At 40.4% G+C, this 16343-nt stretch overlaps 1 protein-coding gene across 4 annotated transcripts in view; it reads left to right on the forward strand.

The window, feature by feature from the left end:
* Positions 1 to 16343, forward strand: part of USP47 (ubiquitin specific peptidase 47) — a 51656-nt gene that overhangs the window by 3049 nt on the left and 32264 nt on the right. For 2 of the 4 annotated variants that reach the window (XM_058806301.1, XM_058806303.1), the window contains exons 2-4: positions 11388 to 11447; positions 14493 to 14696; positions 16000 to 16116. In XM_058806301.1, coding sequence (XP_058662284.1) covers positions 11388 to 11447; positions 14493 to 14696; positions 16000 to 16116 — 381 coding nt within the window. The remainder of the gene's footprint in view (positions 1 to 11387; positions 11448 to 14492; positions 14697 to 15999; positions 16117 to 16343) is intronic. The other 2 variants (XM_058806302.1, XM_058806304.1) reach the window with 2 other exon arrangements.

A 16343-nucleotide genomic window follows, 5' to 3' on the forward strand; every position in this document is an offset into this window, starting at 1 on the left:
GGCTCAGTGTAAACTGCTCCCTGTTCCTTTCCCTTCCTTCCTTTTCCTCATCCTCGATTACTTTGCTTTCTTCATCTAAAAGATGAAAAGAATCAATTCAGTTTCCTTTTATATCCAATAAAAAGAAGTCACTGAGTAAAAAGTGTTCATTGCTGCACCCTGGTAGCAAAATTTGAGCATATTCTATAAAATTTGCTGTATTAATAGGTGTGGATTTTTACCCAGGAACCCTGGGAAGGGAGGGTGAATAGTATGAGTTAGATAAATATGAAAATAAGAAAATGCTGCTATCAGATGGGAGAACATTTCTATGGCTCTCAGTGTTTCTTACAGGAAAAGTTGACTTGAAACTTATTTTGGGAAAATCTACCTCAAATAGAAAATAATAAAATACTCTTGCCAACACAGTTGGTGAGAAAGATGCCTATGTGTGTTTACTGGTAATGTAAGTGAACTTTACAAAGACTTATCTTGAAAATCAAGATGTATGAGAACTTAGTGAGTATTGGTCATAATATGAGAAGTGTGTTCTGCTATGAGATTTTTGAAGTGTTTGTGCTACTGATTAAATAAATGCTGTGCAGATGCTTTTTCAACATGTTCTAGCATGAACTATCTAAAGTACACCTGTCAGAATGAATAAATAAATACATATAAATATATAAATATATACTTGCTGCCATTAAATTGACCAAGGTGGTGTGAGTTCTCTCAGCTCACTAATGGGAATCTTTTCATCCCTGCACTAATGAGTCCATTTTAATCATCTGCACTGAACAAATCAAATGTGCCTCTTGATGGGTATCGTTCTGACTTCCTCATTATACGAGCAGGAATCTGATTAAGATATTTTGCAATTCTCTTTAGTAAAGGGATGCTGTTCTTTTCAGTGCTGATGACATCCTTGTTTTTTCTTTCCATGTATCAAAAGATTCTACAAGTGGTTACAGCTTGCATAATTTATCCTGCTTTCCTTCTCGTGTGCTCCATTACAAAACATAAAGGAATGGTTGTGACAACTAGAGAAACTGTCTAATTCATTGACTGAGAAGCAATTTTGGAAATCAAATTTAGGAAACAAACAGAAAATTCACAGGGAAGTTCACCAAATAATTTGTTCCTTGCAAACAGACACTTTCTGAATGATGTTCATGTAGATATTGAGTTTGGTGAATAAAGTAGAAAAATTCTACTCTTTGGAGTAGAATTCCAGAGCGTTCCTGCTTTTTTCCAGCCATGGGGCTTCCCAGTGAGCGTTCACTTTCCCTTGCTGTCAGCTGGGTGTTTAATCTGAGCATGGAAGGATGATCAGGACAGGGAAGTATCAGCACCTCTCAATCATCTGATGAAATGCTCTTGCCTGAGAGGTACCAGTGCCTGATGGGCACCCCTTGGTACTGCAGCCTCAGACTGGAAATGCTGCTGGTGGAAGTTACTACCCTGGAGAACAGTCTGACAACTAAATAACTGAATCCTTCTTTTTTCCCTGCAGTGAGATGTTCTGAACATCATCACAAACAATAAATGCTATTTTATGTCATTACCGTTTTGTGTGTCACTGGTGATTTAAAATTTCACATTCAAAAGCATCAGTAGTGAAAATATTTTTTTGGTGCCATTTTCTGTTCTTTTTAAAGCCTGTGGATACAATCAAGGCATCCTTGCATTATAGTTTTAAAATGTTAGTTGTACAATCACATAGTGATTAAAATTATTATTGTGCTGCCTCTTTTTCTGACAGAATGTAGTGATATCAATATAAGATTAAAACTTGTGGTGATTTACTGAAATAAGTTAGTACCTTGAATTTGTGCTACCTTTGAATCACATGTTTCAGTCTTGTCAGAATTAAATGGGAGTGGGGGAAATGTTTTGTTCTAAACCTTCCCCCACCAGTACATTACAACTGGTACTGCAATGTACTATATTATGTACAAATATTCATATATATTCATAAATGTTCATAAATATTCCCAGCTTCATTTTTTGTTGTGTTTGAAAATATGTTGACTTTTACCTAAGAGAATAAAGGAGAAAGCTACGTTTGTAGAAAATGGAGTGATTGAGTTACATGTACATATTCAGCTTTTTTATGCAGTTTGAAAAAGTTTTTTTAAATTCCTTTTTGAACATTTAAAGCTGCTCTTTTACACTTCACCCTTTAAGATTTAATGTGGCATACCTTTGGCTGGGCTGCCATTTATAATCTTGTTATTTTCTTGTCTTGACTGAAATATTCACAAAACAATGCCACTAGTTACTAAAGAACTGATAATTTTAAGTCACAGAATTTTTTTTGTGGAGCTCTGATAAAATAACAATGAACTTGACCACAGTTTTAGGCACTGTGACATGCTGAGATTTTTATTTTCTTTGGTTTCTGCAATGCTTGGCATGTAGTCAGCTTGCACTGAGCAAATGCTCTTGCACAGCATTGGCAGATGAAATAATTTCTAAAAAGGATGTTGTGCATGTTCTAAAAATACTGAGGGGTGAAATTGGTACAGATCATTTGATTCAATATAATTGTTGAGATTGTAATCACAGGGGTGCTTTAGGTGCTTCTGAAAAATGGCAACAGATTATTTTTAGATTGGCATTTCTGTGAATAGCTTAGAGCTGGTATCGTGCTGCAGTTCAGGTGTAGCTTCTCAATAAGCACATGTGATGAAAGCTGCCTCAGTAACACGAGCAAGTGTGCCTGGATTCCTGAGCATTGCTGAATGCTCTGGTTTTGGAGCTTCATGAGAAATATGTTTGATATAGCATGAAAGTTTGCCCAGTAAAATAATGTCTGAACATATAAACAGCATTTTCTGAAGAAGTTTGGCAGTGTTCTGCAGGAGCTGAAGGAATGGAAGGCAGCCATGCTCACTCATTGGGTTGAGATCAGCAACAGTGAAGGAAAAGAAAAAAATAGCAGATGCAGAAACTCTTATGTAGTACCTTTTTTTTTGTTCATCAGTTTGTATATGGAAAAATTGTCTAAGTCCTTTCTCACATGCACATTGTGATGCCTGTTCCTGCTGTGGGGACATTGCCCCAGAGTTGTGTGCTCTCCCTGCAGCCCTTGGTGGCAGTGGCAGCAGGCAGAGTTTATGGTGCTTCCACTCTGGCCTGGATCCTTTGTTCTGTGCAGAGTTCCCAGGGAGCTGCACAAAGAATGCCTGCTCACATACCTTGCTGTTCCGTTTCCATCTTTCCTTCCCCAACAGAAGCTGGACAGCTGAAAATTAGAGAGCTGTTAAAGAATTAAAAACTTTGCCTGCAGTCATGTTTAATGTCTGAACTGGATTTTAATTTTTTACCATACATGTCTGTTGGTGATTTTGTAGGGAAGTAAACTTTCATTTCAAAATTCTCCATGAAGAGAAAGCTCTTCTGAGTACTTATGCTAATATTGCATTTGTAATTCAATCCAGCAGAAAGTTCTTCAGAATAGGAGCAGCAAAGGAAAACATTTCCATAAAATTCATACTTGAAGAAATGAAGGGCAAGTTCATCCACTACTTCTGCAACTCTCAGTAGGAGACAAATATTATAAGTATTGAGCAATATATAAAAGTGTAGTAAATGTCTTGGGCATTCTCATATCCCCATTTTTAGCTTTTTTGGGTTTTGTTTTTTAAGGAAAACCAAGGAGCATGCTGATTAGGAAGGTGGAGAGAAGTTACAAGCAAAGGAAGTTCTATAAAAATGAGGCTGTTTCAGATCTGAGTGTAAAGGTTACACTGTAATAAATGTAGAGAGTCTGGCAGATAGATTGTGAATGTAGAGAACTTCATTGACATTTAATTCTCACAATTATTTTAGTGTGGTTACAAAACCCTTTGCAAGTTCAACTTGGGTCAGAGGAAAGAAAATAGGATCAGCTGAAATTAAAAATTTTAAGAGTAAGAGAGTGAAATACAATATCTAGTGGTTAAGAGATTGCTGTAGATATATAAACTATTCTTTGTTACCCCTGAAGAAAACTTTGTTTGTTCTTGTGTGATCTGCAGGTATGACCAGGAAATATTTGCACACTTTTTTTATTGACAGCTGCTTTGTTTGACTTTTTTTAGGGGAAGTAATTTATCTTGAATCACCTTAATTTACTATATTTAAAAGACCATAAGGAGATAAGTGTAAGAAGACTGGTTCTTCAGGATGTCCTTAGTAAGACATATTTAAAATCTTGCTTTAAATATGAAAAATGCATTCTGTAAAACTGAAAAGTGGATCTTTTGGTCTTTAGTTCAGCTCTCCCAAGGCATGTGTCCCCTTACACTATATTTTTTTCTATAGTCTGGATTTTGCCTGAAGTCTCCCCAGGTATAATGAAGAATTCAGAGATGAGGACAAAGTATGTTGTTGAGGTACTCACAAACCTGATACTTCAAAATCAGTCAGATTCAAGATTAAATGATTGTATCTAAAGGTTGTTCAGATTTTTTTTTTGCTTCAGGAAACATTCCAACATACAATACATCAAGTTAACAGCTCAAAATTGCTCTATTTAAGACATTCTGGGATCTGTGTTTTAAGAAGTGTGTTCAATTTGCCACAAGTGTGCTATTAAATACATCTTTAAGTGTTTTGGTTCAGGCATTGTAACAGGATTCGAAGTGCACTGTTCTCTCATTAAAGACTGGGCTGTGGCAAAGCACCTGTGTTGAGTAACAAACCCCTCAGTGCTCTGACAGGATTAGTTTAGAACCTGTATTTCAAAAAGAAGGTGCTGCTTTCCTCTGAAATAAAGCCCAATGTGAGTCTGAGAGCACCCGCTCAATGCCTCCTTCATGATGAGAACCTTTGTCACCCTGTGTTCCCCTCCCCTGGCTGTACCAGGGAAGTTGGCCTCTGAAAGAGCTTCCTTGGGCTTGGAAACAACCATGGAGCATGGGTAGCTCTGCTGGGGTGGAAGGGGTGGTGGGTTGTTGTGGGATCTCAGCACCTCAGGATGGAGGTGCAGAGTGGCCGAGACCACCCTTGGGGGGCTCGGGAGTCCTGGAATGTTGCCAGAAGTGTCTGGTGGCTGGACTTTGATCCGACACAGGAGACGACACCTGTATGAGGACTGGGAAGGTTTCACTGGGTGAATGGTGAAGGGATAAGTTAATTAGAGTGTAAGACACAGGGTTTAGGATTTCTGTACAGGGGGGTCTAAAGAAGTAAGATGGAGGAATTGGGGCGTGTCCTGTTCTTCTTCTTCTTCTTCTTGGCCTCCATCTTCTGTGGTGATGGTGGCACTTTGGGATTGGTTATTACTAAAAGTGCACGGGTTAATAAAGGTAAAAGGTATTGGGGAAAAATGATAAATATTGTACACGTAACTTCGAGTATAAAGATAGGTGACTGCCCCGGGGGCTCGCAGTGTGCTCATGGCTGACTGCTGAGCAGACCTCTGTCGGGCCAAGAGAAAATCTTTTAGATAAACAATTAATAAACACCGAGACCGAGAAAAGATCTGGAGCCTCTTCTCGTCCTTTGAAGCGCCGGTTGTCCAAGGCCACCCCGGGCCTTTCCAGGTCACCTAAACAGAAAAAACCCGGCAGGTTGTAGGAGTCTGTGGTTCAAAAGCACAGGGTAGAAGGAGGGGGAATGGTACCCCGGTTCTCACTGACTCTTCTCCCCTTATTTGCTGTCTATTGGAAAGATCTCTGATCTTTGCATTTTCTGCAGGAAGCAGTGTTATCAGCGTGTATCCAGTGTGGCATTTAATGGATTGGACCTCTTGAAATAGGTGGGAAAATTCCTAAATTATGGTTGTGGGTTCTCAAGGAGCTGATTTGATAGTATTTGGTCATTGCTGAGAGAGAAAGGAACATTCAGACACTGACAATGGTTCAGCTGAACAGAAGCTTGTTTCAACTGTGATTATACTTCAGAAGTAAAGTTACACATGCAGACTACTTGTGTGTTATTGAAGGTCCCACATTTCACTTGTCCTTGTAACTGCTGGAAATGTGCATCCAGTCATTTACAGCACCTGGAATGTGCACCCCAGAGTTTGCCCAGCAGTGATGTGACTGGCAGTAGTCACTCGTGCACTTCATGTGGGAGTCTGAAGTTGCTGAAGGTACATTAGGTTTAAGAATTGCTGTCTTGGGCTTAATCATCCAAGTAATTCTGTGAATGTGAGCTTGATGTCTGCTGCTTCCTACTGATCTCTTTGTCTTTCCTCTGTACTGCAGTGATTTGTGAGAATTATTTATGGGGTGTGGACATGCAGAGTCTTCTCTAGTGGTGATCCTTTTAAGTCTCAGTAGGCCACTAAGTTTACTTGGCAGTAAAACTTCACACATCTATTAGTTCAGCTCTTGACCTGGAATTTGGAAATATTGGGTAGAATTTGTATGAAGTTTGACCTTAGCTTTAGGTTTTGCTTTCAGTCTCTAAAGTAATATAGTAGGAGTGCTAGTAAAATATCTGTATTGTATTTGAATATCTGTATATAGCCCCGGTTGTTCTAGACGGGCTGCAGCTGTACCTAATGAAGATAACTGTGATAAAAGGGGGTGGGCTTGGCCAGGTAGGGAGAGTCTAGAGGGAGCCCTGACTAAGGAGCAGCAACAACACTGCTGTGAAGAGCTGTGTGTGAGAAAACCACCCAGAAGGTATAGGACTCTAAAAATATGCTAACAACAATATGAATACAACAAAGTAATTTTATAAAAATGAAGCTGGAGTTAAAATAGTGAAACGCTGCTATAGAATTTTAATTAACTCAGTGATTCAAGGCTGAAAAATAGCAAGCCACTTCTAAATGCAGTGTTAAAACCACTGCAGTTGTACATTTGAATATTGTTGTGACAGATCTAGTAACACTCTATTTTTATTGTTCCTTTATTTTCAACAAATACAGAACCTATATGGTCTAAGCAAATGTCTGTCTTGCAGATGGTACTAATAACAATGCTGCCTTTGTATATACAGAAATACAGCAACAACATGCTTTATGCTCTGCAACTTGCAGGTGCAGATCTTTCATGGAAGAAAGATGAAATATATTTTAGAAAGGTACATGGGGTATGAATTCTTGTGTAGCATGGCCCTCTAGAATGTCCACCCAGGTCAGACTTGTGTGTTGATTGCATGTTCCTATTGTAAATTGTCTTTTTTAAGTCTGGTCTAATAGTCAGAAATCTTATACGTGCAGTTTATCATCATCACCTTTCTAGAAATGGAGCAGTGTAAAGGGCCATAGAATGGTGTGGGTTGGGAAGGACCTTTAATATCATCTAGCTCCACTCTCTTGCCATGGGCAGGAACACCTGCCACTAGAGCTGGTCACTCAGGGCCCCATCCTATAGTAGGAGTCCTAGCAAAATATGTGTATTGTGTAAGTGGCTTTGCCCCAATCCTAGTTGTTCTTGATGGGCTGCAGCTGTGATGCCCTTAATTGTGCAGCAGCTGTGGCTAGTGAAGATAACTGGGATAAAAGGGGGTGGGCTGGCTGGTCAGGGAGAGCCTTGGAGGAGCCCTGATGAAGAAGCAGGAACAACACTGCTGTGAAGAGCTGTGTGTGAGAAAACCACCCAGAAGGTATAGGACTCTAGAAATATGATAACAACACCATCCAGACTGGCTGTGAATGCTTCCAGGGATGGGGCATTCTTCTACAACTTCCCTGGGTAAACTGTGCCAGTGCCTCACCACCCTCATGTAAATGATTTCTTCCATATATCCAGTCTAAATTTGCCCTTTCAATGTGAACCCATTACTCCTTGTCTTACCACTACAGTTCCTGATGAACAGTTGCTCTCTGGTTTCCATGTATGCCCTTCAGATGCTGCTGTTATGAGGTCTTTGTGCAACTTTCTCTTCTCCAGGCCGAACAGCCCCAGCTCTGGCAGCCTGTCTTTGTAGGCAAGGCACCTGAGTCCTCTTATCAACTTCATGTCCTGCTCTGGACTTGCTTCAACAGCTCCATGTCCTCCTTATGCTGTGGGCACCAGGAATGTCCCCAGCACTTGGGGTGGGGGCTCAGGAGGGCAGAGTGGAGGAGGATCCCCTCCCCTGACCTGCTGATCACTCTCCATTTGATGCAGCCCAGGATACTTTTGGCTTTCTGGGCTGCTAGCTCACACTGCTGGCTCATGGCAAGTTTTTCATCAGCCATCACCCCCAAGTCCTTTTCCTCAGGGCTGTTCTCAGTCACTTCTCTGCACAGCCTCTAGGTGTGTTTGGCACAGTCCCAACTCAGGTGTAGGACCTTGCACTTTGCTTTGTTGAAATTCATCAGGGTCACACAGCCCCCCTCTCAAGCTGTCAGTGTCTCTCAGGATGGCATTTTTCCATCCAACATGTTGACAGCACCACCCAGCTTATTGTCATCAGCAGACTTGCTGAGAATGCTCTCCATCCCACAGGATTCCCAGCCTCAGCAAGATGGAGTGACTTGGGATCAAAGTGTCAGTGTTTCACTATTTTTTTTAAATTACAATTAACACTTGAAATTACAATTTCAAATATTTGTTGACCAAAATATTAGCCTGAGAAGACTGATGTGCTAAAATAATAGTGGGATGATTTTGTGAATTATAGCTTTAATTAACAGTCTGCAGTCTGTAGTTAATTTGCCCTTTAGGTCCCTATGCAGTTGAGGGTCTGCAGCTTGTTTTCCTAAGCCACTGGTGTACTATGTCACACTTTGGCAAAGTAGCAGCATGGAACTTTGAGCATGGAGCTTTGAGGACTTCTCCCAAGCACTGGATAGATGTGCTTGCTACCTGAGCAGTTGCTCTTATGAGGAAAAGGCAGTAAGGTGTTCCTGCATTTGCTGTGAATAGTGTGTATGTTCATTTGAAAGCCTTGAACTGTGTAGTTAATTGCCTGTTGATTTTGTGAGGTGTAATAAGAAATTGGCTTGGTGCATTCCGGAATAACTTTTATGAGGGTAAAAATTTCTATAGAAGACCTTTGATCTCTTACTTGTACCTTAAATATGTTTCCATGCTGAGAGGAGCTTTTTTGTAAAATGTAGAATTGCACTAGTGGTTATTATAAAGTTTATTTGGAGTGTGAGTGAACACTTTAATTGAAAAGTAGAGAATGAATTGAAAAAGTAGAGAATTTGAGAGATGGACACATCCTTGTGATTTGAGCGAGGCCAGGTGCTGTGTCCTGCACTTGGGTCACAACCCCATGCCTTGCCCCAGGCTTTGGGGAGCCTGGCTGGAAGAGGACATGGGGGTGCTGATTGCCAGCAGCTGGAAGTGCTCAGGTGGGCAGTGCCACCCTGGCCTGTACCAGCAGTAGTGTCCCCAGCAGGCCAGGGCAGTGGCTGTCCCCTGTGCTGGGCACTGCTGAGGCCAGGCCTCGAGTGCTGTGCCCAGCTCTGGGCCCCTCAGTTCTGGAAGGACATTGAGGGGCTGCAGTGGAGCTGGGAGGGTCTGGAGGGTAAAAGCCCTGTGAGAAGCAGTTGAGGGAGCTGGGGATGTTCAGCCTGGAGCAAAGGAGGCTCAGGGGTGACTTTGTCACTTTCTGGAAGTGCCTGACAGGAGGGTGGAGCCAGGTGGGGATCGGCCTCTCCTCCCAGGCAGCCATGGACGGGATGAGGGGACACGGCCTCAAGCTGCATCAGGGCAGGTTGGACATCAGCAGGAATTGCTCCACAGAAAGGATTGTCCAGCATTGGAAGGGGCTGCCCAGGGAGGTGGTGGAGTCTCCATCCCTGGAGGTGGTGATGAAACAACTGGATGTGGCGCTTGGTGCCATGGTCTAGGTGACATGGTAATAGTCAGTTAAAGGTTGGACTCAGTGATCCTGGAAGTCTTTTCCAACCTAAATGCTTTTGTGATTCTGTGACTTGTCTTGTCTAAGAAGCTCTCAGTTATTTCTAAAATTTCTGAACATCATATAAACAGTATAATTTATAAATCTGATTTGTTTGATCTGTTACATGGAATTTGTTTAGTGAAGTAGCTCTTGAAAATCTTCCAGCAGACCTTAAGTGAAAAAACAAGAGCTGATAACCCAGCACAGGAATGTTTTTATAAAATAAGCAACCTGTAGATAGTTCTGTGCGGGCGATAGCTGGAGCCTGTCCTCCCCTTCCACCCTCTGCTGTGTGCAGCAAGTCAAATAGCACACTACAAAATTACACGTGCCCCTGTGTGTACCAGACTTGGATTGCCTGTCTCTGGAGAGAACAAATTCAGGCTGAAGTCAGGGGTCTTTGGAGTCCCTGATTAGGAAGAAAATTTTTTTGTCTTAATTAAGTCCTTGACACAGGGCAATGCATTTGATAACAGTGATAAAATTACAAATCAGCGGTTTCAGATTGGTGGCTCTGGGACTCCATTAACCTTTGTGTCGTTTTAACAAAATGTATATGGCTTTTGATTAAGAGCAGGTAAAACCGTAGGCAGCAAAACATTTAAATTGTGTCATGTAAATCTGAAATCTCTCAAATCTGAAATTACAGACTGGTGTGTAAAGGAAACTGCTAGACACAGTCTTGTCAGGGTAAGACTTCCAAACTGGATCTTCAGTTCAGTTTGTGAAGAAAAAAACGATGCTTTGTGTGTCATCCTGCTGGGAAATTAAATGCAGTGGTCTAATTTGGGCTAATTTTGTAGGTCATTTGGTGGGCAAACAGGGCATGTCAGTAAAGATTTGTCAGGGCTTTTTGTTTTGGTAATCTTTACCAAGGGCACAGTTGAAGGAATTTGGAGAAAATCAGTGATGTTATGAGCATCTTCATTCTCACTTCCTGTTTTTCCTTTCTGGAGAAATACAAAGTGCACCGCTTGAGATTCAGAAACTGGTTAATTTGATGTTTAGTCAGAAAACAATTGTGTGCAGTCAATGTTTGTTGTTGAATTTTTGATGATCCATCAGAGATACCAAGGCAAGATTTCTTTAAGAGTAGTAGAAATAAAACCAATAACTTCATCTCTTTACTACCTTCAGCTGCATACTTAAAAATGGGCTCGTAATAATAAACCTTCCCTACAGGAAATAATTTAGGCAGGAAAGAATAGTTTCATATGAAACTGGACAGCTTCATAATTTATAAATACATTAATAAATTGAACTACAGGGTTATATGCTAATCCTACCCTTGAATCATTTGAGGTAAAATGTTTACCTCTGTCTGTGGCATATTTTAAAGATAATCAAGGAAAGTGTTAATATGAATTTGTATCTTGAATTGTTATTTACATTTTCTTATCCATTCACTTCTTTCTTTAGGAGGTGTAGTCTGTGTATTACAACTTAACTGACATTGTAACGTTGCTCCTATGATAATTTAAATATTAAAATAGGCTATTCCTTCTCGAGTTACTCTGTGATTGGTATTTCCAAACTCAGTAATGATTTTTTAGTAGTATAAAATAAAAGTCAATTAACACCTTTCAGTTATTATGACTTGTTAATTTTGTTTTTATATACTGTAGGATATGTTTTGGAGTTGCAGACAGAGTATCTTTGCTGAAATGAAGAAGAAGTTTGCACAGGTAGACAGATGAAATCAGCTTTATAAAGTGATAACCAATAAATATAGCAGCAGCATGATGCTGTAGCTTCTATTTATTTTAACATGAGCATGAGCTATCGACACTAAACTCTGTGCATGTTCTTGAATACAAAGATGATGTACATATGCAATTCAGTCTAAGTGGTACCTTCAAACTGAGTATGTGTTGTTATGCTTTTACACTGGTGTGTGAGGCTTTGGCTGTCTCTGCGTTTAAAAAAGTCATTGTTTTGCTCTCAAAATATATCAGATTATGTAATGGTTTCAATTAATTTCTGTGTTCCTGTTGTGGATTTGGTTTGCTAACAGCCTGTCAGAATAGCTGAGGCATCTATCACTCACCAGTCTTGCTTTTCACGCTATTTCTGTAGTAAAGTAGCCCCACAGGTGTTGCATTGTCGTCTCCTAGTTCAGCTGGTGTGTGTGAATGCTTTAGGTGAGTAGAGTTGGGCTGAGGTTATTTTTGCTTTATCTGTTTACTCCTAACAACTTGAAGTGGTGACAGTGTGAATGAATGACAGCTTAATACCCTTTGCTGTACTGACCGTGAGTTAGAGCAGTTCAGTCTGTCAGAATTACATCTGTGAAGAAGAAAGAGAGGATTTGTGTGACGTGCTACATCCAGCAACCCAACCAGCAAATCTTCTGTAATAGTCTATAATTTGTTCCCTTAATGTTATTTCCATCCCTCAGATACTGTGTGCCTAATTATTTTCTGTAGCAACTCTAATGCAAGTCACAACTGATTCACCATCCAGGGTAGCAGGGAGAGTGGGAGTGGGAGGAGTTCCCTTCCCAGGGAGTTCCTGCAGGGAGGAGGGGAGTCAGTGCTGGTTATGTAAAGGCAGGAGCACAAGGAATTGAGTGTCCAGTGGAGAACTGCTCATGACACGTTTATACACAGTTACATCGAGTTACAGCATCAATACAAAATCAGCGTGGGGATAATTAAATCCAAAGTACCTTCTGGTTTCTGAGATGAGCCTGTGTGAGTAGTAGTAAATACCTCTTAACCCCCCTGCAGAGTTCTGTAGAGGAGGGTGGGCTCCCACCCACAGCAAGCCTTCACCATTGCTGAGGCACCTGCATGTAAGTATGTGTTGATCTTCCAAGTTTGTTGGGTCTTAGCTGCTGCTCACCTTCTCAAAAAAAACCAAAAAAAGACCACTGAACAAGCTTTACCTTCTCTTCCTAACCACACAGTGAATGAGAGAACTTGCTTTTTCAGCAAAAAAGAAAAAAAAAAAAAACACCAACAAAATAAAAAAGATGCTGTGCTGGGAAATTTCAAGGGAGTAGCCCAGGAGAAGAAATCACTGGTGAAATTTAATTTTAGTCTACTTAAGTACAGCACTATGTGTCCCTGTGGGTGCAATAGATGAAAGTGAGAATATACTATGTCAAAATTACTTGGACTTTCAAACTCTGTTTTCTTCTTAATGTGTGGTTAATGTTTCAGAAATAGTTTTCTGTGTCTTCTTGGAAAGTAGTTCATAAATGTAAAATTCTCCCATAAAGATGAAATATATGAAGTGTTACAGATTTGCTGCAAATAACACTTTGAATCTTTTTGAGCATGCAGTTAATGAAGGCTTCCACACAGGATATTTCATTTATTAAACCTAAAGAAATAGGACTCCAAAGTCTTTAAAAACAATCCCAATGAAAAGCAAACTAATGTCATTCAGATTGGATTGAGGGTGGTTTTATTTGCCTTCCTCTAACAACTTTTTTGTGATGCTGATAGGAATAGATGCTGCAGTCAGCTAACATTTTATTCTATCCCTGTGTGAGCACTGCCAGCAGATCTTGCAATCCCCTGGAATGAAGGCATCAGCTGGAATGTCCGTGTTCCTTTTCCACGGGTTTGGTGATGTAAGAGCTCTCAGAAGGGGCTGTACCACTTTGGTGGTGCTCATCTGTGTTGAGAGGCTGGGTGTGTAGAAACACAGGAGATTCTGAAGATGTTCAAATCTGCTTTGCAGTTCTCTATTCTCTAGAAGCTGCCTGTGATGTTTGGCTGAGGGTTTGGGCGTGAATGTAATTATTGCCATTTATTGTTCTTGTCCACTGAGAATGGTGATAGCACCACATGTGGTTTTTTGCCTTTTTGGGTGCTGTGGCCTTTATCCATGTTCTGAGATTTGGGCGCTTTGACAATGCATTACTAATGCTTCTGTGTGTGACAGCTTGAAAAGGCTGAGTACCTGAAGGACTAATTCCTTTTACTTACCTGATCCTTTCCTATGAGATGTGTATTTAAATATCACTTATTCTTGTTCTATGGTTTTGGATAATTAAGATAATTAATTGATTGTGCTTAGATTTTTGACTTGCTCGGTTTTCAGTGTTGGCAAAGTGCTGTTTTTCTTGACTTACTGGGTCCAGAAACTTTTATTATTATTCCATTACCACTGTCATTCAGGATCATTATTGTTCTGATTTCAGATACATTGAAGTTTCTATTTAAACTCCCTTTACTTTGTTCAGTAGCCATTTGTCAGTGTTGATTTATTCAGGCAGAAGAATATCTCCTGCAACTCAGACAGTTGTGGAGTTAGTAGGAAGTTGGTGGCTTGATTATGAAACTTTTTGTTTAGTGGTCAGCTTCCAAGGTTGCTTGGAAGCTTGCAAATTTTCTGGGTTGCATTCCTGAAAGTCACAAAAGGTATATTCTGCCTCAGCAGGATGAAGTGATGACTTGGAAGTCTGTTCCTGATTTTGAAGGAGTCTCCTATGCGCTTGCTAGCTGGAGTTCTGTGTGGAACCTGAGCGGTTTCTCTGTCCCCACACCAGAACAAATTCCTTCTTGTTCTATAAAAATGAAGCTTGTCTTTATAGATTTTTCAAAACTGGGAGGTTCTTAATTTTCTCATGCTCACTTCAGAAAATAAAGTCCAGTTTTAGGAACCTTAGTTTTTAAAAGTACACTACATTTTATTGGTGAAGTCTCGTTTTGATTTTTCAGTTAAGCTCCTAAATGTTCCTGCTGTTGCTCCTGACTTGTTGTGTGCTGTGATTGCAGGCAGAATGTGCTGCTGAGGAGCCCAGGGTGCTGTGTATAATCCAGGACACCACCAACTCGAGGAGGGTGAACGAGCGCGTCACCCTGAACCTGCCCGCCTCCACCCCGCTGCGGCGCCTCTTCGCAGACGTGGCTGCCAAAGTGGGCTACGAGAACGGCTCCTTTGATCTGGTGTGGGGCAACGGAGACACTGCCACTGCCACGGTAGGGACTGAGCCTGCTGCTCCTCTGGGCTCCGAGCACTTCACAGTGCAGCAAACCTCCTGCTCTGTGCTGGTGAATTCCTGTGATGTTTGGTTACAGCACAGCAAACCACCTCCTTTGCTGGTGCTGTTCAATTCCTGTGATGTTTGGTTACAGCACAGCAAACCACCTCCTTCTCTGGTGCTGGTGAATTCCTGTGATGTTTGGTTACAGTGCAGAAAACCTCCTTCTCTGGTGCTGGTGAATTCTGTAATGTTTGGTTACAGCACAGCAAACCTCCTTCTCTGTGCGAGTGAATTCTGTAATGTTTGGTTACAGCACAGCAAACCACCTCCTTCTCTGGTGCTAGTGAATTCTGTAATGTTTGGTTACAGCACAGCAAACCTTCTCTGTGCTAGTGAATTCTGTAATGTTTGGTTACAGCACAGCAAACCTCCTTCTCTGTGCAAGTGAATTCCTGTAACGTTTGGTTACAGGACAGCAAACCTCCTTCTCTGTGCTAGTGAATTCCTGTAAAGTTTGGTTACAGTGCAGAAAACCTCCTTCTCTGTGCGAGTGAATTCCTGTAATGTTTTCCTGCTGTGTTGATTTGGCTGAATTTTAGTCTCAAAGCATGCTCTTTAATGATATATCTGTTTAATCATTAAACAAAAACTAATATGATCATTCAGATGTATTATTAGTTTTTGTTATCAGTATGTATTTTTAATAATAATACCGTGATAAATAGTCTCAATTTCCTCTAGTCTTGTTTGAGAAATGCTTTCTTCTCAGCAGCAGCATGTTGTGTAGCAAGTCCTGATGTTTCTTAGACCTATTTGAATATATTACATTAAAAAAATTATTTATATCACTCCTATGCTTTATTGTAAATCAGTGTTGATTTTAGTTAATATTATTTCTATAGATGCATCTAGAAAACTTTCTAAGTTAAGAAATAGACATTAGTTTGTTTCAGGTCAGGTTTATGCCTGCTGAAAGTAATTAATTGCTTCCTCTTTTAAAGAAAAGTGTCTGCATGCTATAGAGTTCACTGGATAATGTGATGTTTACAAGAAACTTACAGACTGGCTCCTGAATAGATTAACCAGCTGTTAACATTAGTTAACTGCATTAGACTGTAATGTTTCTTAAACTGTTTGCAAGTTATTTCAGTACTGATGATGTGTTTTGTTTACTGGATAATTATTTATTTTCATGTGGTCTTACTGTGTCAGCAACCACATCAAGCAATGTACTTGGATGGAATCTGTTAATTGCATATAGATCTGTTTCTAAAAAATGTTGTTTCACTCTTTTTTAGCAGACTCCAATAGATCAGAACAGTGACAAAACCATTCTTGATGCTGGTTTTGAGCCAGGGAAGAAGAACTTCCTGCATTTGACAGACAAGGATGGTGAGCAGCCTCATGTAATGCAGGTAAAATCTTCACTCAGCTGCATAACCCAGTGTCGTGGGAGAGGTGTGTGTTCTCTGTAGTGCTTGTCTAAGATTAGAACATGAAATAAAACTGGGCTGAATATTTCATCCTAAGCTTCTTTGGGAACCTTCTCAACAACTTTGACTATATTTACATCTATGTTCACATTTCTCCTGAGTGGGACTAATTCCATTAGTAATAATTTGCTGTCGTTCTGTTCATGCTT

This window comes from Ammospiza caudacuta, chromosome 6, assembly GCF_027887145.1.
Source record: "Ammospiza caudacuta isolate bAmmCau1 chromosome 6, bAmmCau1.pri, whole genome shotgun sequence".
NCBI lineage: Eukaryota > Metazoa > Chordata > Aves > Passeriformes > Passerellidae > Ammospiza > Ammospiza caudacuta.